Here is a 26,327-nt window from a genome sequence, read left to right as displayed (position 1 = left end):
TAATAAAGATAAAATGCACTTTGTTGGCAGGAGTAGAGAAAAATACTTTAACGGTGCTCACGTTGCTAAAACCACTATTCTGCTCACTTGGTTTGTAGCTTTGGGGGCGGGGTGCCAGGGCTCCTCTCCTTTACCTTGTGCATACGTGGTAGAGGCGAGGGTCAGACAGCAGTGGCCGCAGGCATGTCCACCATTCCGGACACTACAGTAAGCGCAGACACGTGTTCCAACCAGAAAGGACAGGTGGCAGCAGTGCCTCTCACGTCCTTTTCCTTGCTGCAGTGTCCCAGTTCACATCTTCTCTTACAGCATGGAAGATCATTGTTTACACTTTGTGTTTTGATGTCTCTGACTACAGTCTACACCTGAGCTCTTCTCTGGCAATTTGTGTTTGGGGTTCAATGCTTGGGCGTGTGTGTTAGGGTTTCCTTGCTCTCTCCTGCTGGGGCTGCTCCATAGATCTAAGTGGGCTTCCTGCATGGGTAAGAACATCCACTAAATAAGTATTATGTCCTGTGGGCGTTCTTGTTAGAAATGAGGTGGGAAAGGATAAAGGACTTCTTAGAATATTTTCATTCATTGACGGTTTCATACACCGTTTATCTTGGTTATATCAACCCAAATATTCCCTCCCTTCCTGGACATGTATGTATGTGTATATGTATGGTTTTAGCCTGTTGAGTGCAGTTAGTGCTGCTTGTATGTGCATGGGTCTGGGAAAATGCAGGCATAACTACGATGTTCTGTCAAGGTAGTGTAAAATGAGTGAATTTTTCAGGATGTCAGGGCAGGCTGTTTCCAAAAAGTTAGATTTAGCCTCATGTCATATATGAAGGTAAATGAGTTGAAGGTTGCGCAGTGTAAAAGAGTGAAATCATAAGGCCACCGTCCTAAAATGTCTTCATGTTTAAGAGCATAGTTGAGAAATCACCACCCATACCCCATAAAGCCTGAAATCAGAAAGGAAAAAAGCAAAATTTTAAAGGAATTTTAAAAGGAAAGTTTAAAAGTCCAGAAAACCCGTGGTAGACATTTGAAACTGAAACAGTGTATGTCCAAGCACACAGTAGTCTAGCAGAAGTCAGTGAAAACAGAGAAGCTCAAGATGAAGGCCAAACCCCACAAAGCAAGGCAATCAGAAGGTGGGGGAGGGGCAATAGTAGGGCATGAGCCCAGGGCTCTCTGTGTTAGTTCAAGGGAAATGGAATAGCTCAGCACCAGGCCTCTAGCGGCAGTAAGGCCAAGTTCTCGTAGAGGGAATGTCATGCGCAGGAAAGAATAAAGGCAGATAGGCAGCTTTAGAGGGAGAAGGGTTGCAGGGGCCCAGAAGAGCAGTTTTGCGGCTTCGAAAACAGTGGGATGGAAACACGGCTCCAGCCTTTTTATCCCCAAATCAGCATGGCAGTCCACCATGTGTTGTGCGCAACCACGGCAGCACAACGGGACCAGGAGGGACCAGGATCGAGCTACCTGGAATGCTTGCTGGGTGGATGGCTGTCCTGGCCCGTGGTTCAAAACTGTCCGAGTGTGGCATGGCCAAGCGGCCGTCAGTGCAATTCAAAAACCCTCTTCCACAGATGAGCTGCACAGGAAATTTAAAAACCATGTGGCGCGACTTAAAGCCGTCTGCGGCTGTGCCGGAGGGCAGCTTAGACCGGTTTCTGCGGCATGGGATCCCGAGGCCGGCTTACCCTACTGCAGTGGTTTAGAAGCAGGCTGTGTCCGAGTCCGCAGCGGCAGTGCCCGCGGTAGCTGCAGTCCCAGCTGCAGCAGAGACAGGTAAAGGCAGAGCAGGTGAAAGATTTGCTGTCTGCGCGCATGAAAGAGAATGGGATCCCAGAGAAAAGACTGGGATTTCCCACTGGGTCATCGCAGCAAATGTTAGTGTTTACATGAAAATGCCATGCACACAGCCGATCGTATGTGAGCATTTATTTGGAGGAAGAGAAGCAGAAGAGAGCTAGGGGCTGAGTGAGCCTTTTATCTGGTGCCCCTGGCAGCGGTGCCCACTGATGACATCACAGGCGGCTAAGCAACCTGGGGGCAGGCTAGTGCGTGGATCCTCTGCTCCAAAGCTGTTTTCTTTTCTTAGTGAATTGGTAGAGGAAACTGGCAAACGGTTCTGAGTCTTTCCTTTATTGGCTACTATTTCATATGTGCAGACCCTTCTTATATTGTAAATTTCATGTCTGTGTATTTTACTGTGTGACATTTATACTGTTTTATGTCTATTTTGGGCAGTTTGCTGCAGAGTCTGTGGAAGGTGAATCAGAAAACGGGCTGTAAATGTTCTGTATGCTAATCGTCATGCTAAAGGAATCCTCGGGTATTTAATTGCGTATCTGCTGTGGTAACTATAACCAGCTTGCATATTGGAGTGAGTTGATGTGTTGGAGTGTATTGCTGTGTCTCCATTGCTATGGTGAGGCCCTCTGGATATCCCTCAGTGCACAGGGCCTTACTCAGAAATACGGTGTCAATAAACTCTTTCATCTTTGTGTCAGTAAAGTACTTGTGCTTAAACATCAGTTCATTCCTGATTTCGTGGTTCTGAAGAAAACTAAATGTGTTACTAGCAGACTAATTTCATCACAGAAAAGTCTTGTTCATTAGAGGTTTAGGAAGGGGCAAGATGTACTTCCCAGGCGGAAGTGCAGAAAGACTATAGTGGTTCCTGGGACTCATGTCGCGGAGGTCACCAATAGACCCAGTAGGTGAGAGACGAGAGAGAACAAAGTGTTGCTGCCGGAAGTAGCCCTCCAACACACTACTCCGACCCTGGCCTGGTGGTGGAATGTGTTTCTTCATTGTTTGAACGGACATTTCCTTCTATGTTTACCTTAAGTCACCATACCTTGGTGTTATGGGTCCCTCGTCCCCAGTCTGAAGCCCAGGCACTTCACTGTTCTCATCTGTAACCGAGGGAACACCATCTCCCTAGTATAGTTATTTTAGGAAATTACTGGATTGATGCACGTCAGTTCTTGAGAGTTCAGGAAGTTCCCTTTGGTTGCATGTCAGCGACAGTAATGTAACATGTCACAGCGGGACACCTTGTGAGCATTGCACAGGGTCGGCAGCCAGTCCTCGAGTGATGCGATGCAGATCCTGGGAGGGCATTTCACCTCTGTGCCACATACGGTGTGGCACATCGCCATCCTGCTTATAACAAATCGAGACTCGGAGATACCAGGTCACTGACTTGCCTGACATCACTCAGTGAGCAGCGGAGCAGCAGGTAGAAGAGTGAGAAGCAGCATGTCCTGTGGCAGGCAGGGTGAGCAAGCAGGAGAAAAGCCAGCCCAGCTTTTCCTGGTGACCCTTTTCTTGTGCCACGGACATTGTAAATTTTGTTTTTTGTTTTGTTCTTTGTTTTTGATAACAGGATCTTTCTGAATGACTCAGGTTGGCCTCAAACTTTATGCATAGCCTAGGTTGACCTCAAATCACAGTAACCTCCTGCCTCAGCCTCCTGAGTCTGGTGTTACCGGCCACTGTGTCTAGCACCATTTTTCATTGCGCAGCAGCTGTCAGCGTTCTGCTGGATTATGCACCATGTGAGAAGAGTGGGGAAGAGTGAGCCTCGCATTCATGATTGAGAAGTGGAGGAAGTTCACCCATCCATCAGTTAGCCTCACTGATTAACGAGCTGTGGAGGGAGTTCACTCATCTGCTCAGCTAATTTACAGGAGTGACGGGAAGACTTAATCGAATATGTACGCGCATGGCAAAGTACAGTGCTGGGACTTTTCTTATTGCGTAGGGTTCTTGTGATGAGGACTCTGAGGAAGGCACTGCTACCCCTGTTTACCACATAAGGAGGCAGAGCTCAGGCAAGTCGATGATTTTCCCCAAGTCACATACTAAGATGACCCAAGATCGCCCATTATGGGCCAATTTTACTTCCTAAAACCCACCTGACAAGCTGTTTACTAGAATTTAAACTACAGGACCAAAAATGACGTAGCAAGTTTGGTGTCCTCAGAACTTAGCAGTACTTTGTACCAAGTAGGTCCATGTGGAAGAAATGCGCATGGGTTGCGCTTCTGTCACAGGGTTACAAAATAGCTAAAGGCACAAAGACCAACAACACTGCTCCCAATGTGAAAGGAGGAGAACCGCCACTGTGTTCTAGGTACTGTTCTCGGAGAGCAGAGCTAAAGAAATAGTTGTTAGTGTCCAGCATCGGCTTGGGGCTTGAGACCCAGAAATCTTAAATGTACCTTTGAGTGAGGTCAGTGTGTTCAAGAGGAATGACCTTGAAGAGAATAATCCTTCCTGGGAGGGAGAGGGAGCTTCGATACTTCAGAAATACATACAGTACCCAACACTGTTAAAAACCTAACAGAGGCAAGCATTTAATGATAAAGTATGCTTGAATTTGCTGAGGCCCTCAGGTAAATGCTTCCTCAAGTGGCCCTCTTCTTGGTCCGTGTTTGTGTTTCATGGCTCCTCCTTCCTCAGCACTGCAACGGTCTTCTGTGTGTGAGGATGGAGAAGTGGGCCCTCCGTCAAAGGTTTCCTGGTGCTGGCGTTTCTCTAATACTCAAGTGTCACTGTTTTGGTCTTGAGATATTCATTCAGGGCTTCCTCACCTGGGGGAGAGAAGAATAGCATGAATAAAGACGGATGGGCTTCCTGGCCTGGGCTAGTGCTCCTCAGGCGAGGGATCATCTGAGGGCTTGCTGGCTTGCAGGTGGATTCAGTTAAGTTCAGGGAAGGCCCTGACACTCGCCATCTCTACCTCTCACACACTGTGGATGTGTGGACCATAGACTGTGATGATGAATAGTAAGGGCTTAGGTAGCTACCAGGCCCTCTAAGGTAAGCTTTGGTCCCTAACCTTCATCCTGTTTCCCTGCTGAAGAGTTCCATCTGTTTCTCCATTTTCCAATCCTGTGACTGGTGGTGTTTGTCCCGTTACATTAAGTAAAGCAGAGTACAAGGAGGAGGGCTTTGGGACATTCACTTTCAACTTACAGTGAGAGAGAGGAAGTACAGCTTACATTGCTGGCTAGAGGCACAAGACCACGTCTGGCTCTGCCTGTTTCTATTCGGAGTCCAGGCAAGTTATCCTTATAGAAGCTAAGGGCGGAGCACCGCGAGGAGACTAATGAACATGGCACACAGAAGGCTGTCCGACCCCTGCTCCCAGCCCACTCCAGGGCAGTGGCGTCAAATATCTGTATTTTGTTTTTAAAGCCCATAGGTTGTTATCTGAGGGGTAGCCACGATTGAGACCACGCTGAACAAGTCTGAAAGGGACTTGGAGGATGATGAGGTAAACTGTAGTAGTGTCTTAGAGTAAATCAGTCCTCTGGCTGTGAGCTGCACTGTCAGAACAAGCAGAGATGGTTGCTTCTATAATGAGCATTATCTAAGAAACCTCCAACTGGGCTTTAGACCCAGCGATGGAAAAGCTACTTTTTGTTCATTTAAATACACTGTCAAAAACATGAAGAAAGAGAATGTAATATCCCAAATAAGCCAAGTCTGTAGATAAATTTTCAGATTCTGTTGAGACTCACAGAGCCCAGGCTGGCTTCACATTTGCTCTTGAAACAGGTGTAAACACCATGCTTTCTCATCGTACGTGTGTTTTTGTACTTACTCTTTTTACACGGTGGAGGGACTACACAGAGTAGGAGGTTAGCGCCACAGTTGGTCTCCTGCCTTTGACTGCTCTTCCAGTGCCTGTCTGCGTGAAACTGGGCCACTCACCCGGCCATTGTGAGCCCTTTTCCTGATCCTAACACCTCTTTGCTGGGTCCACTCGCTTGTGCTCACCAGGTCTGGTACCTGGGGTGGGGCCCTGCATAGCTTCAGGCTTGTTGGGGTGATGGCTGATGAGGAAGCATGTTGGTGTCAAAATACCTGATCCTAGAGGCCCAACAGGCCCCGCTCATCTTGGGGACTCTGCAAAACTCAGAGACAGGACCAACTCCTGGAGCTACTTAGAGCCTCAAACTCTCTCCTTGGTTTCACCAAATACACAAAACTAAACCAACTTTTTTTTTAAAAACAAACTTTTTACCCAAAGCATTTCACCCCTTGAGATGGCTGAGTGGGTACAGGCACTTCTCAGGCCCAGTGACCTGAGTTTAATCTCCAGGACCCACGTGGCAATGAGAAAGAACCAACTATGACAGTTGTTCCCTGAGCGCTACAAGAATGCCACATGCACTTACACGTCCACACAGACGTGTGAGGTCAAAGATGGATTCAGTGCTTTTTAAGCTTTTTCCGTGTCCTTTGAAAGCTGCCGTGTGGGAGACTCCCTCTCAAACAGTAAGGGAATGGTGTGTGCAACTGGGTCTTTGCCTGACGTAACCTGGGTGCACAGAAGCAAAATGGGCCTCACGTACCTAAGTCTTTTCCAAAGCCAGACTGCTTCACCCCACCGAACGGGGCTGCCACGTCTGTCTTGTTATAGGTGTTGATGAAAACGGTACCTGCCTCTAGCTTGTCACTCACGTACATGGCTTTGCTAACGTCTCTTGTGAAAACCCCTGAGGCCAAACCATACTCCGTGTTATTGGCTCGTTGCAGCACTCCATCAATGTCCCTGTAAGATGTTTCCAGAAGAAGAAAACACTCATTCAAAGTACAGTAAAACAAATATTTGCATGAAGGTTTTTTTGTTTTGTTTTGTTTTTTTTTTTTTTTTTTGTTTTGCATGTTAAAGCAAGAAATCTCTGGCACCTGCTTAGATTTATTTTTTCTTTTAATAAATGAGAGACTCCAGGCCTACTCTGAAAGCTGCAAGAAATACTATAAGCTCAAATACCTCACTCTTCACACATTGTATAGTGCCTTTTTGCGTTTGACCTTTTTTAGTCTTGGAGGATTGTGAGTTTCCTCTCCCTGGTTTTCACAGCATGTCTTTTGCTTGTGAGCCTCGCCTTTAATGGCTGAGCCATCTCTCCAGCCCCAGTGCGTGTCTTTTGTGTACAACCTTTTTTTCAGATCTGGGCAGGTTCAAAGCTCTCCAGTGTCTTGGCCAAACCCTTTCCAGATCCCACCATTCTGTCACCTTGGTCTCTGAGACGCTGAACCTGAAGCTTGCTGATAGGCTGGATTGGCAACCCAGCGAGCCACAGGATCCTGGTGTCTGTGCCTCCCCAGCTGTGAGTTTACACTCCTACCTTTTGGGTGGGTGTTGGGGATCAGAACTCAGGACTTCATGTTTGCACAGCAAGCACTTTACCCAGAGAGCCATCTCTCTGGCCCTTAGATGCTTCTAAGTGTTAGTTGACATATTCTTAGGGTAAGGCATGATTGTTGAGCACATGCTTTATGTACAGCGCAAGGCAGAGGCAGGGAAATTATCTAGTTTAAACCTAAGGTACACAGTACGGCTAAGGAACACACCCATTCTGGAATTTAGAAATGACCATAATAGGCCCGAAGGATTCCTCTTTGGCAAGGTACATGTGGTCTTCCACGCCTGTGAACACAGTGGGTTCCATGAAAAAGCCTGTAGGGTGGGAGAGAAAAAAGCGTCAGTCATAGGTGAGATTATTTTCATCCTCAGTTCTCTTAGGTAGTTCCAGCCCCATCTCCAGGATTAGCAAAACAAGAACAGGTTGGTGTTTCTTTTTGGCATTGGCCTTCCTGGCCTCCTTTTTTTTTTTTTTTTTTAATGGCTTTACTATGAAAACTTCAAACATGTTAAATGAGATAGAGAATGTACTTAATGAAGTAAATACTCCTATTTTACCATGTTGATTTTATATTTCCCCTAACTGACATGTCTTAAAGCAAGACCCAGACTCCAGTTTTCACTTCCAAGCATTTTAGTAAGTCAGGCAAAAGAAAAGACATTTAAAAAAACATAACCACAGTGGAGATTAACTCTCACGAAGTTGACATGTTCCTTACTTGTGCTTTGTTTTTACTTCCTTTCACTGTTGGGTTACCCTTCTTGACTTCCCTTAAGGCTGAAACAAGTCTACAGCTGCACTTACTGTTTCATTCCTCACATCTTTACTTTAACATTTCCTCCTGCTTCTCTACCCTTTCTGTTTTGTGTGGTTGAGAAAATGTCTCACTATTGCCCAAGGTTACCTGGAACTTGCTATGTAGCCCAGGCTGGTCCTGAACCTCTTTCCTGCCTCAGTTTCTCAAATGTGGGAGTTACAGGTGTATGCCACCCTGCCTGGCTATACCATAGCATTTTTAATTTGCTATTGCTTTGTTGAGGCAACTTTTTTTCTTTCTGTAGAGTGTAAGGAGAAGACAACAAAGGGGAAGGAGGGAGGAGGAGGAGAAGAAGAAGTGGTAGTACTTGGGATCTGGAGAGACAGATCAGTGGTTAAGAGCATGTGCTCTTCTGGAAGAAGACCCAGGTTTTCAGGAATCTTCTGGAAGAATTCCAGCCTCTCATGGTGACTAGAACCATCTGTAACCTCAGTTCCGGATGACCCAGACCCTCTTCCGACCGCCACGGGCATCAGGCATGCATGTGGCGCACAGACATACATGTAGGTCAAACACCCATACACATAAAAAAAAATGATAAATCCTTTGAAAGACAATACTTTAAGAGTTTTCCTGCATGTGTGTATGAACACCATGGAGATCAGAAGTCCTGGCACTGGAGTTACAGTTGTAAGCCACCACGTGGGTGCTGGGAGCCAAACCAGGTCTTCTGCAGGAAGTGTTTGAAATCAATCCCCAGTTCTTCCTTTCAGCTTCCTTGACCTAACACCAGCCTCCAGAGACCACCATTTTTTTTCTGAATCTATAATTTTATATGTTAGAAAAGTGCAAAATGCTGATTTTTTTTTTTTACTCTTTTTTTTCCTCCCAAGGATTCTTCTGTGAAAATGTCCCCTGTATTACTACTCAATCTTCTAGAAACTCAGTTCATCCTGAAAACACAGGACAAATATTCTATTTTCCTTGCAACTATCAATATTTAAAATTAAGAGCCAGTGCACAGAAAATGTCAAAACAGTAATTGTCTCTGCCTTTGGAAGTCGTGGCGCCAGGCCTGCCTTGACAGCACGACTCCCTCAGCTCTGCTGGCTGAGGTTTAAATGTCAGAGTGACGAGATTCCAGATGACCGCCAGGCGCCTTGGTGCACCATCACACCCGTTCCCTGGACAGCCAAGGGCGGGGCTCATCAATGTTGTCACGCCCCTTGCCTCCTAAAGCACTTTGTGCACATTTCACCCCACTCTACATAGGGGACAGAGAAACAGTGCGAGCCACTGTGCCCCGGCTTAAAGATGGCCAAGGAGGAGATGAGGATGAGGGGTTTGGTCCTATTATAACTACCGCTTGCTCTGGGGAGGTAGCTTAGAGGTAAGAGCATGCACTGCTCTAGCAGAGGGTTCGAGTGCTGGAGGCTCACAGCACCTCCACCCGCGGCTCCCGGGGATTGGGTGGATCTGGACTCTGGGTGTCCGAATTCTTATGTGCACACCCACTCCTCTGCACGGACGGCTGTGAAACAGGAAGCTGTCTGGCTTGGGGGTGGGGCACAAGCGTCAGCAGGCCTGGCCCCGGAGGCGCTCTCACCCGGCCTCTGCGCCTGTCTCCCTCCGCACACCAGCGTGGCCCCCTCCTTCACCCCGGCGTCACAGTACTGCAGCAGCTTCTCCAGATGGGCTTTGTGGTTTTGGGGCCCATGGTCTGTGGCTCTGTCCAGTGGGTCACCGATCTTCATCTTTTTGACCTCTTCCACCTGTACGGTACACAGCCCACAAAAAGCAGTCGCTGTTAGTCACGACAGTGGATCCCTCCCGAAGAGTTGCTGCATGTATGTTGTTGAGAGCAGTTGACAGATGTCTGGTTATTGGCTCGTTCCAGCTGCACTGGAAGTGGGTCCTCAGTATTTCCATGTTATAGAAAGAGAAACTGACATCTGGAAGGGGTTAAGTGGCCTTCTTGGTCACACATTGTCACTCTACACTGCAGCTTTAAAGGCTAAGTTCTTAAGTGCTATTCTCTAACAATATGAACCACAAAGTCCTGAATGTTAACCCGGTAGGAACAAGCTGGCAGCTAGGGTTTTCGTAAACACAGCACCTTAGACTCTTGATGACACAATACTTTCTAGTGTTTTTCCCTTTCAAACACGTAGTTCCTTTGATTCTCAAAGGACAGCCATGCCAGGAGAACTGCTGGAATGTTTTATGTAGCCCCGCTGGCTGAGAAGTCACTGTAACCAGGGCTGACCGGCCTGCACCTGTAGGTTGCAGTGGTATGACGAGAACCCATCATACTGTCCTCACTGGCACATCTGCACTTGCTTGTCATCATTTTCTGACTGTAACTGCTCATTCTGACTCTGAGAAGAAGGAATGGGAGCCATCATGACCCTATAAATTCGAATATAGTTCCATTACTAATAATCTCTTGTGTCTTACATGGAGCCCTGTGCTAAAGAGACGCTCTGTGAGACAGGAGCATGCCTGCCTGCCTGTTGTTGTATCGCCAACACTGAGCAGTGTTTGATATTGCTAGATGCTCAACAAATAGCTGTTGAGGGGCTGGTGAGACGGAGCAGTGGGTAAGAACGCATACTACTCTTACAGAGGACCAGAGTTTGGTTCCTAGCACCCACATCAGGTGCTAGCAACAGCCTCTGACCTTCAGGACGTGTATACACACACACACACACACAGAATCTTAAAAATGAATCTTAGTTGGGTATGGTGGTGCCTGTCTTTAATGTTAGCAATAACATTAAAGGCAGAGCAGGTGGATCTCTGAATTTAAGTCCAGCCTGCTTTAAATAGTAAGCTTTAGGCTACCCAAGGCTGCATAGCAAGATCCTACTTATGAAATAAAAGTCTTTAAAAAAGGAGACACAATGAATGAATGCATAAGGGGCCTGTGTGCAAAACATGCTTGTACTGGACCAATACAAGTGCTTGAAACTTCTGGTCAGATCCTGCAAACCTCTATATATACATCTATACTGTGAACTGGGATTGCAAGGATGTGCCAGCACACCATGTGTGTGTCCATGTGTGCGTGTGTGTGTGTGTGTGCACGCACACACGTGAGTACTCATTCTGTAACTGAGCCACTTAAACCCCTGGCCAGCTCAAGTGTCACAATACCGCTATTGCTGGCTTGCATCAAAAAAGTCAGCAGTAACCCCGGAAGTGCTTTTCAGGAAAGAGCTGGTCCTGTCACGTGTGGCAAGCCTGCCCACGCTTACCACTCTGGTGACAAACTCATCGTGAATGGCCTCCTCCACGAACAGCCGCCCAGCTGCGATGCAGTTCTCCCCTTTGTTGAAAAACACCGCACCCATGCCCTGCAGGGGCAGAAGAGAAAGCCATGTTAACGTCGCTCAGCGAGTGCCAGTTATAAAGGTGCCAGTTGGACAGAGGGTGGCCCTTCGCTTCGTGTGAGTGCGTGCTCAAGTGCGCACGTGGAAACCAGACGTCAGCACAGGAGTTTTCCTCAGTTGCTCTCCAGACTTTAAATTGAGAGCTCTCCTTGATGCAAAGGACCCGGGTTGGACTCCCAGCACCCACATGGAGGCAGCTCACCACCTCCTCAGGCACCAGGCACACACAAACGCGGTGCACAGATGTGCATGCAGAGAACACACTCATACACATGAAATAATGAAAATAAACCTAAAACACCATATGACAGTAAGCTGATGGAACCACCCCCTTCCACTCTTCTTCCCTTTGTCTTTTCTTTGGGATGTTCTGGAAAAGTCCTCAGGAGTGAACACACCCAGGGGTGGCTTGGCCTTGTGTCACTCCGTGTTATCCCTGTTGTTATCTGTCACTGCAGACCTCCATGCTCTGGAGGGTCCCTGCCCTGTGGGGTTTGGCTGAGAATGCTCATTCTGATTCCAGCGAGGGGCTGGTGGGCAGAGACTGCTCAGCACAGAACTAGAAAGCCACACATGCCACTGGAGTCAGTCACTAGAGGGCTCTGACCCCTCATGCTGACCCTCCTCTGTTTCAGCAGTGAAGGGAAGATTTACCCAGTTTATCTGGTGCACAAAACACAGTTGAGCCTCTTGTGTTATACAAAATATGTTTCCAAACTTTGAAATGATTTTAATCCCTTAGGGCACAAAATTAGTAGGAAATCCTGTGCCCCCTCGCTAGCTTCATTTATGATGACGTATTAAGCAGAAACCAGGAAACTGATTGCCGCCAAGGACTGTGCTTTTAAAGAGATGGAGCCTTGTGATGTTTATTCTGGTTCTGAACTTCCAGGCTCACTAAGCTCAGCTGCCAACTATTCCTTGTTGATTGGTTGGTTGATTGACTGCTTCCTTTGAGAGAGAGTCTGGCTCAGAGCAGTCTTGACTTCAGTATGTAGCATAGGATGACTTTGAACTTGATCCTCCTGTCTCCACCTGCCTAGGTCATGCAGTTCTGGGAATCAAGCCCTGAGTTCATGAATGCAGAGGCAAGCCCTGCTAACTGCTTTTGATTCTTATTTTTAAAATCTTTTATGTTAGTTTTTGGAGGCAGGTGCATGAATGCTGTGTGTGTGTGTGTGTGTGTGTAAGTCAGAGGACAACTTGCAGGATGTGGTTTTTCCTTCCATCATGGGTGGTGGTGAATGGGACTCAGGCTGTCAGGCACAGAAGCAAACCCTCTGCTGGGTTTGTTTAGGCAGTCTAAGCAGAGCCCAGCTTCTAGAGCAGGCAAGATGCTAGCAGATAGGCAGGAGGTATTATAACATGCCATTTAAAAAAATTAAGCATCCTTAGGATAAACAAAAGGATGGCATTTCCTTATCTAGCTAAAGTAGATCCCGTCTAAGACCTCCACTGAAGAGTATGAAGTGTGTTTTAGAAATAGGCACCTCTTGCCTGGCTTTGGCCCACTTACCATCCGCACTGCCTTGTCAAGTTCACAGTCACTGAATATTATAAGTGGGGATTTGCCACCAAGTTCAAGGGAAACTTTCTTCAGGTTGCTCACAGCACAGCTAGAAAAAAACAGATAGGAAAGAGCAGGCAGGCGGTTCCCTCTCTCCCTCTCCCTTCCTCCTCCCTCCTTCCTTTAATCATAAGTTACGACTACATGCAAGACAGAAAGGAGCCGCAGAAATATTAGGAGCCTCATTTATGAGGACGTGGTAGTGCATGTAATTCCAGCATTCAGAGGGTAGTGGCAGGAGGATGGAGAGTGTTGAGGACAAGTCCAGTCCTGCCACACAGAGAAACTGTGTCTCAAGGAGGACGGGAAGGGAAGAGGAAAGAAACACGAAAGGGTGGTCATTCACTGCTGTGGCTGGGCGGTGAGTGTGTGATATTAATGTCCTTTTTTGGTCCTTTTGTTTATTTTAAAGGATTTCCGTAACATTTGAAAACCTATAGTCAAAGCGTGAAGATTCTCTTAGAGAAATTCTTTAAGAATTCAGTTATGGCTGGGCTGTAGAGATGGCTCAGTGGTTAAGAGCACTGTCTTAACAGCTCTTAAGAGCTCTTAAGAGCTCTTCCAGAGGGCCAGGGTTCAATTCCCAGCAACCACATGGCTCCTGACCATCTATAAAAGGATCTAATGCCCTCTTCTGTCATGCAGGTGTATATGCATGCAGAACACTCATTCATTCAGAAAAAAAATACATAAATAAAATTTTAAAACAGAGAACACACACAAAAAGAATTCAGTTATATTAAGGTCTGTAAAGCAAAAGCCAGCCTGCTAGACCTGTGGGTGGGAACCAAATGTTAGACCAGCTTTGGTTATTTACTGCTTTTGTTACTGTTGTTTTTTGTTTATTTACAGAGTTGTGATAGTGATAAACCACGAGAAGGCTCGTCCCAGCACTCATAAGCACTCTTCCTTAGAGTGGATAGAATTGTAGGAAGAAGGAAAAATAGCCCACAAAATCCCCCCATGTCTCAGTAGTCATTCTTTTTGTCATTTTGAATGGATTGTTCTGGGTCTGTGACCTACCATATTTTTACCTTCATGTTGGTTGTGTTTGTTTGTATTTGCCATGGAAGCACGTGACCACACAGAGCTCTGTCTCCAGCCCCTGGCCCTGATTTCACGGTGGGCATTAGAAAACTTACATTTGTGTATCTCACTACTTATCAGTGTTAGAGTCAGTTTCTCCATTTGCTGTAGTTTTCCCTCATTTTATTGTTGCTGTTTGTTTGTTTGTTTGTTTGTTTGTTTGTTTGTTGAGACAAGATCTTGGGGAGCCCAGGTAGCCTTCCAACTTGTTTCGTAGCCAGGAACGAACTTTAGCTTCTGATCCTCCTGCCTCCCCTCCAGAGTGCTGAGATTACAGGGTGGACCACCTCATCTGCTTTATGCAACTTTAGGACTCAAACCCAGGGCTTTGTGCATGCTGTTCAAGCACTCTACCGACTGAGCCACATCCCCAACCTTGGCTTTCCTTGCTTGGAAACGCTCTGTTGAAACCCAGTAGCCGCCTGGCTGAATGGGTTCCCTACAGCAAGCCAGTACCTTTTCATGATTTGTTTGCCCACGGAGGTGGAGCCTGTGAAACCAAGCTTGCGGATGTCGGGGTGCTGAGAAAGCCGCTGTCCTGCGACACCCCCTGTAGAATTAATTAGGGAACAAAACACAACTCAGATATTACAGGGAGAGTGCGGGTTTGCATTTGCTGAAGTAGGTTGCTAGACTTGCATTTGAACCTGCAGTTTACATTTTCTGCATTAATTACAAACAGATTAAAACAATATCCTCTGTGCAATATCCTCCCCTTCCGATAGATAATCATTGGTTGTTATTTTCCAGGCCTTATTGGAAATCAAAATGGCCTGCCTTAGGGCAGTTTACAATGCCAGCCAACCTTCCTTACACCTCTCTGCACACTAGATTTCCTCTCTTAATATATTTATTACATGGTAAGTGTGTTTGTGCTTGATGAACTATACTTAGTTTTAATGCAGGCTGAGACTGCAGCGGGAAACAGCACCTAGCTCCTTTGCTGCTCAGCAGACTGAACGGAGCCTGTCCCCTGCAGGCCTACCTACCTGAGCCAGGAATGATGTTGATCACCCCCTTGGGAAAGCCCGCCTTCACCGTCAGCTCTGCAAACTTCAGAGCCGTCAAAGGCGTGACCTGAAAGTGAAGACAGTAATTACCTTCCGAAAGAGCGTGTCCTGGCCTCTCCAGGGCCCTGCTTCCCTTCATGACTAAAAGAGCACTCATATATGGAAGCCAGAGCAGGACACTGTTGCTGTCAGTGGCCTTGAGACAAGGTCTCTAACTGAATCAGAAGCTTGCTGCTTCAGCTACGCTGGTTGACCAGGAAGCTCTTGGCATCTCCTGTCCACATCCACCCACCCCCACCGCAGTGTGGGGCATCTGTGCCAGGTCCTTACACTGGTTCTGAGAATTTGAACTCGGGTGCTCTGAGTGCAAACCATGTGCTCTTACCTAATGAGCTGCTTTCCCCAGGCCCTGAGAGCCATCTTGTTTGTGTTTTACATTGCTTTATTGTTATTTTTTATTTTTTTAAACATTTATTGTTTTTTTTTTTAATTCTAAGATAACTTCAGACTCATGGCAAAATAGTTACCAAAATAATTTAAAAAAATTTCTTGTACATAGTTCACCCTGATCACTCAAATACTAAGTCGTTATTGCATTTCTTTAGCCCTCTCTCTCTCTGTCAGTCTTTCCCCACACTAATGTGGATTATCTAAAGGAGTGCTGTTTGATCTGTGACCGTGTCATATTCGGGGAGACCCAGCAAAGAATGGAAATGAAGTCTGTTTCTACCGACAGAGACACAGTAAACCAGCCGTGACTCACATTTAGGTCTGGACAGAAATGTTCAGTCTGCATGAAGGTCACAAAGGGCATCAGGAGTGGCCTGTGGCTGAGCAGGCCCTCTCAGGGCCAGTGGGAGCTCCCTGTGTCAGCATGTATTTGCGGGGTTCCCTCACCGGCTGTTTGTGTCTGTGTCATGGTCTCCTCTGCTGCTCATCAGCCCTGGAAGCTGCCCTGCGTACGGTTGGCAGCCTGGCTATGAGGAATCACAGGCCGTATCACCATTTTAACTTAAGGAGCCTTCTTAAAATGGACGAGTGGCTGAGGGACCTGGCCTAGAACCACACGTCAAACACCGCAGCACCCAGGGAAAGAGCCACAGCTCCTCCTAAGGTGACAGATGCTCGAGCTTGGACAATGAGGCTGAGACAAGGGCAGTGTGGAGAGACTGGGTGAGAGCTGGCCCCAGACACTGGAAAACCAAGAAGCCTATGGTAGCTGGGTGTTTAGTCCATTACGGTGCTGTAATTTAAGAGGGGACTGCGCCACAGACTGTTATTATGCCCTGGCACCGAGCCACTGTAGATAGAATAAGACTTGAACCCACTCCTGCAGCAGGATGTGGCTGTCATCGGTGCGTGGATGGTCACCCTCAGCTGCATGGCACAATAAAGCTCAGCCTAGGCCGCAGGAGACACCATCTTAACACCAACAGAGAACTGTGGATGTATGTTACCCCCATGTACACACGCTTCCAGGCGTGTATATCCCGTGGCTCTCCAGCCACTGCCTCCCAGGGCATCTGCGCAGGTGGCCCAGCACATTTGAGGATGACAGTGTTACAGTCAGGTGTCAAAGGTTGTACACTGCTGGACCTTACACAGTTGCCATAATTGCTAAGTTGTTTTATGTGCTTTTCTTTCATATTCTGTAGTTGCAAGATTTTTTGGTGCTGTAATGTGAATGGGGCCAGCAAGACAGATCAATCTTTAAGGCCGTTGGCACCAACCCTAGCGACCTGAGTTTGGTTTCCAGATCCCACCAAGTGAGAGGAGAGAACCAACTCCCGGGAGCAGCCCTCTGACCTCTATGTGCACACACAGGCTTCTCCCCAGCACACAACTGTTAAAAATAAGAATCTACCAACGATTCCTAAGAGTTGCCCGTGAACCGTAGCAAGCTTGGAGGTGTGCTGTTTACAGATGTATGTGTGGTTTACGTTTGCAGGCAAGGGGACCCTCTGCTCTGCCCGCTGGCCAGGCTCACCTGCGCAGGCTTGAGTACCAGGGTGTTGCCGGCTGCCAGGCACGCTGCGCTCTTCCAGGCCAGCATCATCAGGGGGTAGTTCCAGGGGATGATGATGGCGCAGGGGCTGTGGGGAGAGGGCCATGGCCTTAGCTCCCTCACAGCAGCATAACAGCCAAGTGACTCAGGGGCTCCCTCTTGGTCTTACCCAAGTGGCTCCTTCTTGGTGAAGGTCAGGTTGCGGTTTGGCCGGGCCTGATTGATTGGAATTGTAGAGCCCTAAAGGAGAGAAAGGTTTGTCGTGGGGTCTAGTAGAGTCACTGTAGCTAGGGTAGGCCTTAGAACGAAATCACCATTCTCCACTGTATCTAGGGCAGACACCAGAATGAAGAGGGTTTTTGTTGTTGTTGTTGTTGTTTTGTTTGTTTGTTTGTTTTCAGAAGTACCTTGACCTCGAAGAAATCATCCCAGCCCCACATGTTGGATATTCTCAGAAGACAGCATAAGGTGCAGAGACCATCACTAGACCTTAGAGTCAGACTCTTAAGTTCTGGCCTGGTTCTCTATTCCCTTGCTGCAACACAGGAGGCGGCCCTCTCCTCATGCTTGTGTCCGTACCGGAAGGAGTAATAGGTATCTGTTTGTTCTCCATGGTTGCTCTGTGATCACAGTTTTAAAGTACCCCTGTAATTCATGCACTAGCAACTTAACCCCCACTGTGGAGGCAAGGCCTAATGAAAAATATGTGAGATGCAAGGCCCCACCCTTCAGAACGGGCTCACACTGCTACAAAAAGGCTCCTGGGGGCTAAGGAAAGGGCTCAGTGGGGTAAAGGCATGTGCTGTACAAGCCTGACTGGCAACCTGAATTTGACCCCTGGAAATCCCGTCTGTAGTCCCAGCACTCTGATGAGTCGTGGAGGCAGAGATAAAGAGTCACCGGGAAGCTTCTGGGACAGCTAGCCTGGTATACACAGTGGCAAGAAAACAAGAGAGACCCTGCCTCAAAATGAGGTGGAAAGTCAGTTCCAACTCTCCAGAGTTGCTCTTACCTCCACAGACATGTGGTAGCACATACACACATTCACTGACGCACATTTGCACATGCAGACACATGCACACAATAACATTAAAGAAAAGCATTTAAAGGAGGCTCAGAGCAGGCAGGCCTGCCTTTCTGCGATGTGGGGATCTGGCATTGTGCCTCTCCAGAGGCCAGGGGACTAATTCTGTTAGAGAACTGGAGGCCAAACCTGCCTCAAACTCTCAAGCTTGTGGCCACTCTCCTCTAGGAATGAGGAGCACCTGTGCTTACGTGAATTTTGTCACACCAGCCTGCGAAGTATCGGAACGTCTGCACAGACATTCCGATGTGAGTCTTCAGCGCCAGCGTGTAGACAGCCCCGGAATCCAGTGCTTCTATGGTCGCCAGCTCCTCTTGGTTTTCTTCCAGTAGGTCGGCAAGTCTGCGTGGTCAGCAAAAGAAATCCACTCAGCACACAGTGATGGAGCCCCGACCAGCCATATATGCCAGCCCTGCACAGGACACCAACCCCGCTGGACCGAGGTTCCAGAGACAGTCCAGAGGGGGCAGCACACCTACCCCTACGGAGAGCATGGACCTGGAAGGTAGACATTGAATAAGTAATTGTATAAATAGTTTGTGTCAGGAGGTTATCATTACAGTTCCTGTAGGGCTGTGGATTGACCTAGGCCTCACACATGGTAGATGTTTTATCATGAGCTATAACCCAGCCTTCTGAGTTACAGAGAGAAGCCAGCCATGTCCCCATCGTGTGCCCTTTGCCTCCTATGTGCATACGCAGCAGAGGTGTGGCTGAGGTCCCCAGTGGTCACAGGCAGGAGTGTGGGTCAGAGGAACCAGCAGCAATGGGGTAGTTCATTAATGCGCAGGGAGCTGTCGGCAAGAGAGCCACGCCACCCGAGGACCGTGGGCGCTTTCTGACTCTACAGAAATGTTTCCATCCTGAGGAAGGGGAATGGGTCTGTGGGACTGTGCGAAATAGTGAGAATGTGTCAGCGTGTCCTTCTCTTCCTCCTCCCCTCCCTCTCTCGTCCTCCCCTCTCTCCCTCTTTCCCTCTCTCCCCCTCCCTTTCTCTTCCTTCCCTCCCTCGCTCCTTCTCCCCTCCTTTCTTCCCTCCCTGGAATGGTTCTTTCGGGACACTCAAGAGTTGGACTGGAAATGATACCTCCTCCCCCACAGGCTTCTCGAAGATCTAAAAGATCTTTCAATTCAGGTCAAATGTTTAGCTACAGGTAAGCAGAAACCAGGAGGAATCATTGAAACTAATTACCCATTTGTAACATTCCTTCAGAACCTTAGCATTTTCCCCTCCTTCCTGCTTTGTCTTTGAAAACTAGGTGTAGGATGTCGCCCACAAGCAGCTTGTCCATTCTCTACTCTGGTCCATGACCTTGGAGGATGACCTCTATAGCCTGTTACCTGGTGACTGAGATTATTGTAGTAGGTGAAGGGCATGGTCAGGGGTTAAACACTCATTTGTGGTTGCTCCCCATCCCAGACCACTGTACAGTGCTCTCCTGCAGCCATAGCTTTTAGTCACTTCTTCCTGTATCCCTTAAGACCTAGGAGAAGTCCCCACTTCCTCTGCCACCAGCCCTTACATAAGCCTTGATGACCTTTGACTGATACAAGCAGTAATCCAAACATCAGGAGCTTGTGTGGGATTTTATATGACTCAGATGATGAAAGATAGATCATGTCTCCCACGGAGACGTTCAAGGTAGAATGTTTTGTGGGAATTTTAAAGTCTTGACAGTGCCAGTGTCAAACAATACCCAAAGATAACACAGTTGTTCTCCCAGAAAACACACCTGTACATCAGTCTTCCTCTTTCTCTGGCATTCATCCTTCCCCATTCTCCATTTTCAAAGGCGTCCTTGGCTGCAGCTACTGCTTTGTCAACATCCACTAATGAAGCGTAGGATACTCTGCATAGTGTCTGTTTCAAGGCAAGCAAAGCAGGCCACCTGAGGGGTCTGTCAGCGTGGCTCCCGGAATTAACACTCTATTGGTAGTAAAAGCAGAGCATGACTTAACTGAGAAAAGATCCTCAGAAACCAATCCACATGGGGCAACACAGACAGACAGATGTAGTTGGACTGTGGCAACAGAACCTGATCAGGGTCCATTTATGCCTCCTCTTACCCGGAACACACTCAGGACAACTGTACAGTTCCTCCTCAGGGAAGCGCACTTGCTTGCCATGATTCTCAGAGTCTGGAGTACCCCTCCCCCCCCCCCCGCAGCTCTGTACAGAGAGATCTTCTGCAGTATATGGACACCACAGTGTAAATTTGCCAGAAACAGTCCACTAAGAAAGGTCACTATAGTTCATATTAGCTAGCGTCAGACCTGGATGGGTAAGAGAAATTCATGAAATGCATTTGAATGAGGAGGTTGGGGGCAAAGAGCTAAGAGTCCAGTAACCTCCATCTGCCTGGTCACAGCTCTATAAGCCAAAAGCTGGTGGCTGCGGCTGCCATTACTCACAGATCCGTCTGTGGGGTTGACGGTGGCGTACGTCTCTCCATCCTCGGCATCCACAAACTGTCCGTTTATGAAACACTGATAGGGCATTCTCACCGTCATTTCGTTGACCTCCTTTGAGACCTGAGAATAAAGTCAGTGTATTTCTGTGCTTATCCACTTGAGAGCAGATGGCGATAAACATGCACACGGCTGCAGAGATGGCACTTGTTCTTACGGAAGATCCACAGAACAGCTCACAAATTTTCTGTAACTCAAGTTCCAGGGCATCTGAAGCTCTCTACTGAGCTGAGGGAGCCAAGTGCACATGGGTGCACAGCCATACATGGCAAGGCAAAACACTCACACATGTGCACTCCAACAAATTTAAGAAGAAAATTTAAAACCATAATATATATGTATATATACATATATATATTAAAGAAACATATTCTAATGTGGAAAGAGAGGCTAGCTCGGTGGGATTCTAAGGATATCTACTATCACAGGACAGACGGACTCATGATGCTCAGGTGCTAAGGTCAGACGCTAAGGTCTGTCTCAGATAAGAATCGTTTTGCAAACGCCTGTAGACAGCGCCATCTAGTGGCAGATTCGACAGCACCACTGTTGTGCCACTGTGATCCTTTCAAATTCTTTTTCCTTTTATTCTAGGCCATCTCAAGATTTCTTCCCTGAGTTACACACGAGCTGCCTTATTGTTCTCTCTGCTACTGGATAACAAGCAGAGACTGTCACTACTTTACTCGTTTCCATCAAGCCCAAGGGTTTCCATCAATAAAATGGAGACACCAGAATCTGCCTCCTACTGAAAACACGTTCTTCCACAAGGAAGGAGAAATGAAAGCATTCCCAAATGGTCAGACAGAGTTCAATGATATCCTGGTGAACCTTTGGACTGGAATGAAAGGACATCAAACAGCAACATGAAGCCATATAAAGAAGCCGGAGAGATGGCTTGGTGGTCAAGAGCACTTTCTGTGCAGGGCTAGAGTTCAGATCCTGGCAACCATGGAACAGGCTGGAAAAACCATACACACCTGTCACCCCAGCTCTGAGGGGTGTGGAGACAGGGAGGTGATGGGGTTTGTGGCTTCCCAGGTTCAGGGAGAGACCCTGCCTCAAAGTATAATAGTGGATGATAGATTTCTTAAGTGACTACATAGGTAAAGAGAGAAATCTGTATAAAAACAGCTCTTGTTGTTTTTAGCTTTCTCTTTATCTGATTTTAAAAGACAGTTGCTATCTGCCTGTGTAGGAGACGGTGCAGTAGTTGAGAGTCCTTGCTCCTTTGCAGAGGACTGGGGTTCAGTTCCCGGAACCTACGTGAGGCAGCTCACAGCTACTTGTAACTCCAGCTCCAGGGGGACCTGACACCCTCTTGTGGCCTCTATGGGCACCTGAATTCATGGTCACAAAAATCTCAGAGACGCACATGCATACACATAATTTACAAATAAAAACCAAAGCAAGAAAAAGACAGTTGAATAAAGCAATAATTTAAAACCTTTGGTGGGTTTTATAGAAAATCCAGATGAAATTAATATGAAAATCTATAGGCCAAATTTAGGGGTATATAACACAGCTGTGTGGCAGGGGTTTTCCTGTACATGTGGTATTAAGTTGGTATCTGAATGAGATTGCTTTAAACAAAGATGCTTATTAAGAAGATAAGTAAAGGTGTAGTGAAAGGAACAAAATGCAGGCTGAGAAAGGCATCCCAGGCCATCCTTCCATCACAGAAGACGGCAGAGGAGAAGTAGAGGCTGCAGACAAGATACAGAGAAAGTAACAGCGCCGTGACAAAGATTCACTAAAAATAAAAATCTCAGCTGGGCTTAGTGGCACACACCTTTATTCCTAGCACTAGGGAAGCAGAGGCAGGCAGATCTCTGTGAGTTTGAGGACAGCCTGGTCTACTAGAGTTTGAGGACAGCCAAGGCTACATAGTGGGGCCTTGTCTCAGGGGGAAAAAATATCTGTTACGTGTCAAAGGATGTTACCAAGAAAGTGAAAAAACAAAACAGACATGTCTGAATTTCTGAAGAGAAATGATCCAAAGCATGCCTCATCTAATGAGTGGGTTAAAAAGAGGAAGTATATCTGTACACAAGGGAATATTAGTTGGCCAGAAAGATTGGCGGAAGGTGCTGTAAGGGCGAACACTGAACACATTATGTCAAGAGACAGAACAAACACAAAAGGCCACATGTTGCACAGTTCAATTTATATGAAATATTGACATCAGGGCAAATCCGTAGACACAGAAAAGAGACAAGTGATGTTTGAGGGCCTGGGTACAGAGCTGGCAAGAAGAGAAGACTGGTGTAATTGCCACTGGGTGCAGTCCGTCCTTTTAGAGTGATAAAACTATTCTACAATTAGATAGTAGTGATAATGATTGTGCAATTTGTGAATGTTCTAAAAAATCACTGAATAGCAAATTTAATTAAGGTGAATTTTATGGCACCTGAGTTTATCTCAATAATTCCCCCCCCCCCGCCCCTCCCAGACAGGGATTCACTGTGTATCCACGGCTGTCCTGGAACTTACTGTGTAGATTATACTGGCCTCGAACTCACACAGATCTGCCTGCCTCTGCCTCCTTGGTGCTGGGATTTAAAGGCAAGCACCACCACTGCCCAGCAATAAAGCTAGCCTTAAAGGCCAGATGTTCTTTGTGGCAGTGGACTGTAAGAGTCTGGAGTTAAACATCAATGAGGCACTTACATAATCCACCACCAGCTCCGCCTCTTGGTCCTCTCCTCTCAGTTTCCGCACAACCTTTTGGATGAAATCTGCAAACTTGGTGGCCATGTAGACATCCTCATTCTGCAGCTGAAGCCCTCCACAGTGCAGCCTGACCTCCTCCACCAGCCTGAAGGCGAGAACCAGCTCACATTACGTCCATTCTAAAGAGCTTTGTGGCCTGTTCACTGTTCACTCGGTCAAGAGGCTTTGGAGCGCTTCCTGCTTGCATCATACAAGATTGTCTTTGGTGGCCACTGCAGAAGATGTTAAGATTTGGGGCAGAGACTTGAGGGACAGCACTTTCCACTTACAGAGGACCTGGGTTCAGTTCACCCGCATAGGGCAGCTCTCAGCTGCCTGTACCTCCAGTTCCGGGGTGACCTGACACCCCCTTCTGGCCTCTATGGAGCTGCACACATGTGATGCATGCAAGAGGAGCAGGAACACACAGAGAGACATAAAATAACTGTAAAATACGATGTGGCATGAGAAAATTAAAAACCTATCCTGCAGACAGTTTTGTTGTTTTTTAATTTAGCCAGAACTATAAATAAGATAAATTAAGGGAAAGATGTTTTAACTACAGCACAAAGTTATGGGCACATAAAAGTTTGTACCTTTCAAATGATCTCAGAAAGTGAGAGGAAAAAACAAACAAACAGCCTCCTGACTGGAAAGATTATGAGAACGTAACAATACTTTCTGTAGTCTCTCTACGAGAGAAAGACGACTGTTTGTTTGTATTACATATTTAAGTAGTTATCGGTAGCATGCATAGAAGGTCAATATCCCAAGTCCTTTCTAGTCCTTCAATTTCTCAGCTATCAGCCGGCCTTGTTGGCAAAGGTGTGCCAGGTCCGGTATGGAAAGCCCACCACCTGTGGTAAGAAGCTGATGTACTTGGTAGATGACTAAGATGATAACAGCAGGGCTGGCCAGATGGCTCAGAGGATAAAGGCGCTTGCCACAAACCTGAGAGTTTGTGGAAGGCACAAATAGACCCCCACAATTTTTCTCCGGCTTCCACATGTGTGTTGTGGCATGTGCTTGCCCAGACACACCCCACAGAAATAAATGCATATGTTTTTTTTAATTAACAAATTGTTGATGTAACTCACTCTGACAGGGAATGCATGATTCCTATAGGTATCTTGTCAGCAACAAATAACACAGTATTGAAATCCTTAGTGAGCTAGCTAGACTTTTCTAGGAACTCGTGAGTTACTGCTCAGAAACTGCAGTTTAGAGGCCTACACCTCTTGACTTTGATGATGTCATGTGCTCTTGAAGTTAATATTTTTGATTACCTCATGAATAAAAGGGAGGTATTAGGGCAATGAGAGGGTGGGAAATCCTGGGACATGGGCAGGTGAGGTATAAGAATCAGTGTCCCGGGATGGAGAGTGGCTCGGTGGTTAAGAACACATACCACTCTGGCCGAGGACCTGAATTTGGTTCCCAACACCCATTTGGGCAGTTCATGACTGCCTGTAACTTCAGCTTCAGGACATCTTGTGCCATCTTCTAGATTCTGTGGGTACCTGCACGTACACACACACACACACACACACACACACACACACACACACTAATAACAAGAAACGTCTCTTGAAAAGAACAAACCGTTAGAAACAGTAAAGGAAATGTGAAAACAGCCTGGTTAGCAACAAATAAAAAGATCATGGAAACAGTAACAAAAAGCATGAAGAAAAGGGAGATGTAATAGACAAGTCTGGGGGTGGGAGGGGGCAGAGAGAGAAAGACAGAGACAGAGGGAGAGAGTTCATAGTGTGGCTTTACCTCACAACATCCATTGAGCTTGCTCCAGATTTAAAGAAGTCTGTGGAGTCTTCAATCACAGGGATGTTGCTTAAAATTCGAGCCCAGATGACCTGCAGGAAAAGGGCCACTTTCATGAAGAACTGTGTGGAATCCCATGGTAGAGACCTCTTTGCCCTTCACCCGAAGCACAATATGGCAGCATGGCTGAGCATCTCTATCAGTCACACATGACCAGTGACTATAAAGAGGAGGTGACCTGAACCCTCTCCCCAGTTTTCCCCTATGGAACATGAAATACAATTATGACAGAATTTTTGTCCTTCTGGCTAGAATAAAAATGACTCTCAGTTTGGGTTTCTGAATGGTTCTACCTTTATCCCCCGTGTCCCAACTTCATCCAACCCCACCCCCAAGGCAGCCTAGAACTGAAAAAATATCTATATTCTGTGTCTGAGCATGAATATTTCTGAGTTGCTTTCTTAACCACAGCTTATACAGAAGGAGGAGATAAAGTCCCATTCCTCTGCCTAAGGACAGTTGCACCAACCACAAGCAGGCATCGGGGTTCCAAGGTCACGTTAAGGACACCACATGTTCACCTTGATGGTCTCTGCTACTTTCATCTCCTCAGCTGAAAGTTCAACCACTGATGTCTCACCCGATGAAAAGTACTGGGAGGCGGGGATCATCTTCCCATCCTCAAGCTGCAGGTTCCTCACCATCAGCTATGGAACAGCAGGGAAACAAGCTGAAGATTCAGACCATCTAAGGGCAAGCCTGCTGGGAGGAGGAGTGTAACGCCTCAGGTGGGTATAGAGGTCGGCTTGTTCAGAGAATGCAGACATATGGTCGACCTGCTTTCCCATGTCTAAAGGGACTGGAAAGATGTCTTCATAGTGGCACACCCCCAGGACACGCCACTGCTGCCAGCATGCCACCGGTCTGCTACGTTAGGAGGCATGTGCTAAAATCAATCCCGATGGAGATGGGGGCTGTTGTGCGGCTTTGTTGTTGCAGAACTGGGGGCTCAGTGAAGTTCAGTGATTTGTCCAGTGCTGGTTTAAGACTTAGCAGCAGCTGGGCACTAAGACACTGTAATGTTAACCATTCATTTACCCTTAACAATGGGGACAGATGTGTAAACTACAATGGCCCTTTATACTCTTCACCGGGAAACTGTCCAGGAGGCCTGAAACTAGTCATATGGGTGGGGCTGCCCTAGGGAGGTGACAGCAGAGGATAATGAAAGAGACCTTGTGGGTCTTGCCAGGCCTTCCTAATCACTGACAGGCTTTATAGACAAGGAAACACAGCAGGGAGA

General features: G+C 47.1%; 1 protein-coding gene across 3 annotated transcripts in view; it reads right to left on the bottom strand.

Moving 5' to 3' along the window:
* Positions 1 to 4,040: 4,040 nt before the first annotated feature.
* The window catches only part of Aldh1l2 (aldehyde dehydrogenase 1 family member L2), a 38,286-nt gene continuing 15,999 nt past the window's right edge, over positions 4,041 to 26,327 (bottom strand). For 2 of the 3 annotated variants that reach the window (XM_021640921.2, XM_021640923.2), the window contains 16 exons: positions 25,606 to 25,731; positions 25,025 to 25,116; positions 23,204 to 23,351; positions 20,477 to 20,596; positions 19,798 to 19,925; positions 18,256 to 18,406; positions 17,150 to 17,220; positions 16,963 to 17,068; positions 14,955 to 15,042; positions 14,422 to 14,515; positions 12,829 to 12,928; positions 11,178 to 11,276; positions 9,527 to 9,692; positions 7,372 to 7,477; positions 6,366 to 6,565; positions 4,042 to 4,595 (listed from right to left, as the gene is read on the bottom strand). In XM_021640921.2, the coding sequence (XP_021496596.2) occupies positions 4,540 to 4,595; positions 6,366 to 6,565; positions 7,372 to 7,477; positions 9,527 to 9,692; positions 11,178 to 11,276; positions 12,829 to 12,928; positions 14,422 to 14,515; positions 14,955 to 15,042; positions 16,963 to 17,068; positions 17,150 to 17,220; positions 18,256 to 18,406; positions 19,798 to 19,925; positions 20,477 to 20,596; positions 23,204 to 23,351; positions 25,025 to 25,116; positions 25,606 to 25,731 (1,851 nt within the window). In that variant the 3' untranslated portion in view covers positions 4,042 to 4,539. Of the gene's footprint in view, positions 4,596 to 6,365; positions 6,566 to 7,371; positions 7,478 to 9,526; positions 9,693 to 11,177; positions 11,277 to 12,828; positions 12,929 to 14,421; positions 14,516 to 14,954; positions 15,043 to 16,962; positions 17,069 to 17,149; positions 17,221 to 18,255; positions 18,407 to 19,797; positions 19,926 to 20,476; positions 20,597 to 23,203; positions 23,352 to 25,024; positions 25,117 to 25,605; positions 25,732 to 26,327 lie in introns of all 3 variants that reach the window. The other variant, XM_060377837.1, reaches the window with a different exon arrangement.

The sequence above is a fragment of the Meriones unguiculatus genome, chromosome 2 (assembly GCF_030254825.1).
Source record: "Meriones unguiculatus strain TT.TT164.6M chromosome 2, Bangor_MerUng_6.1, whole genome shotgun sequence".
Taxonomy (NCBI): Eukaryota; Metazoa; Chordata; class Mammalia; order Rodentia; family Muridae; genus Meriones; species Meriones unguiculatus.
This window is presented reverse-complemented; position numbering and strand designations above follow the sequence as displayed.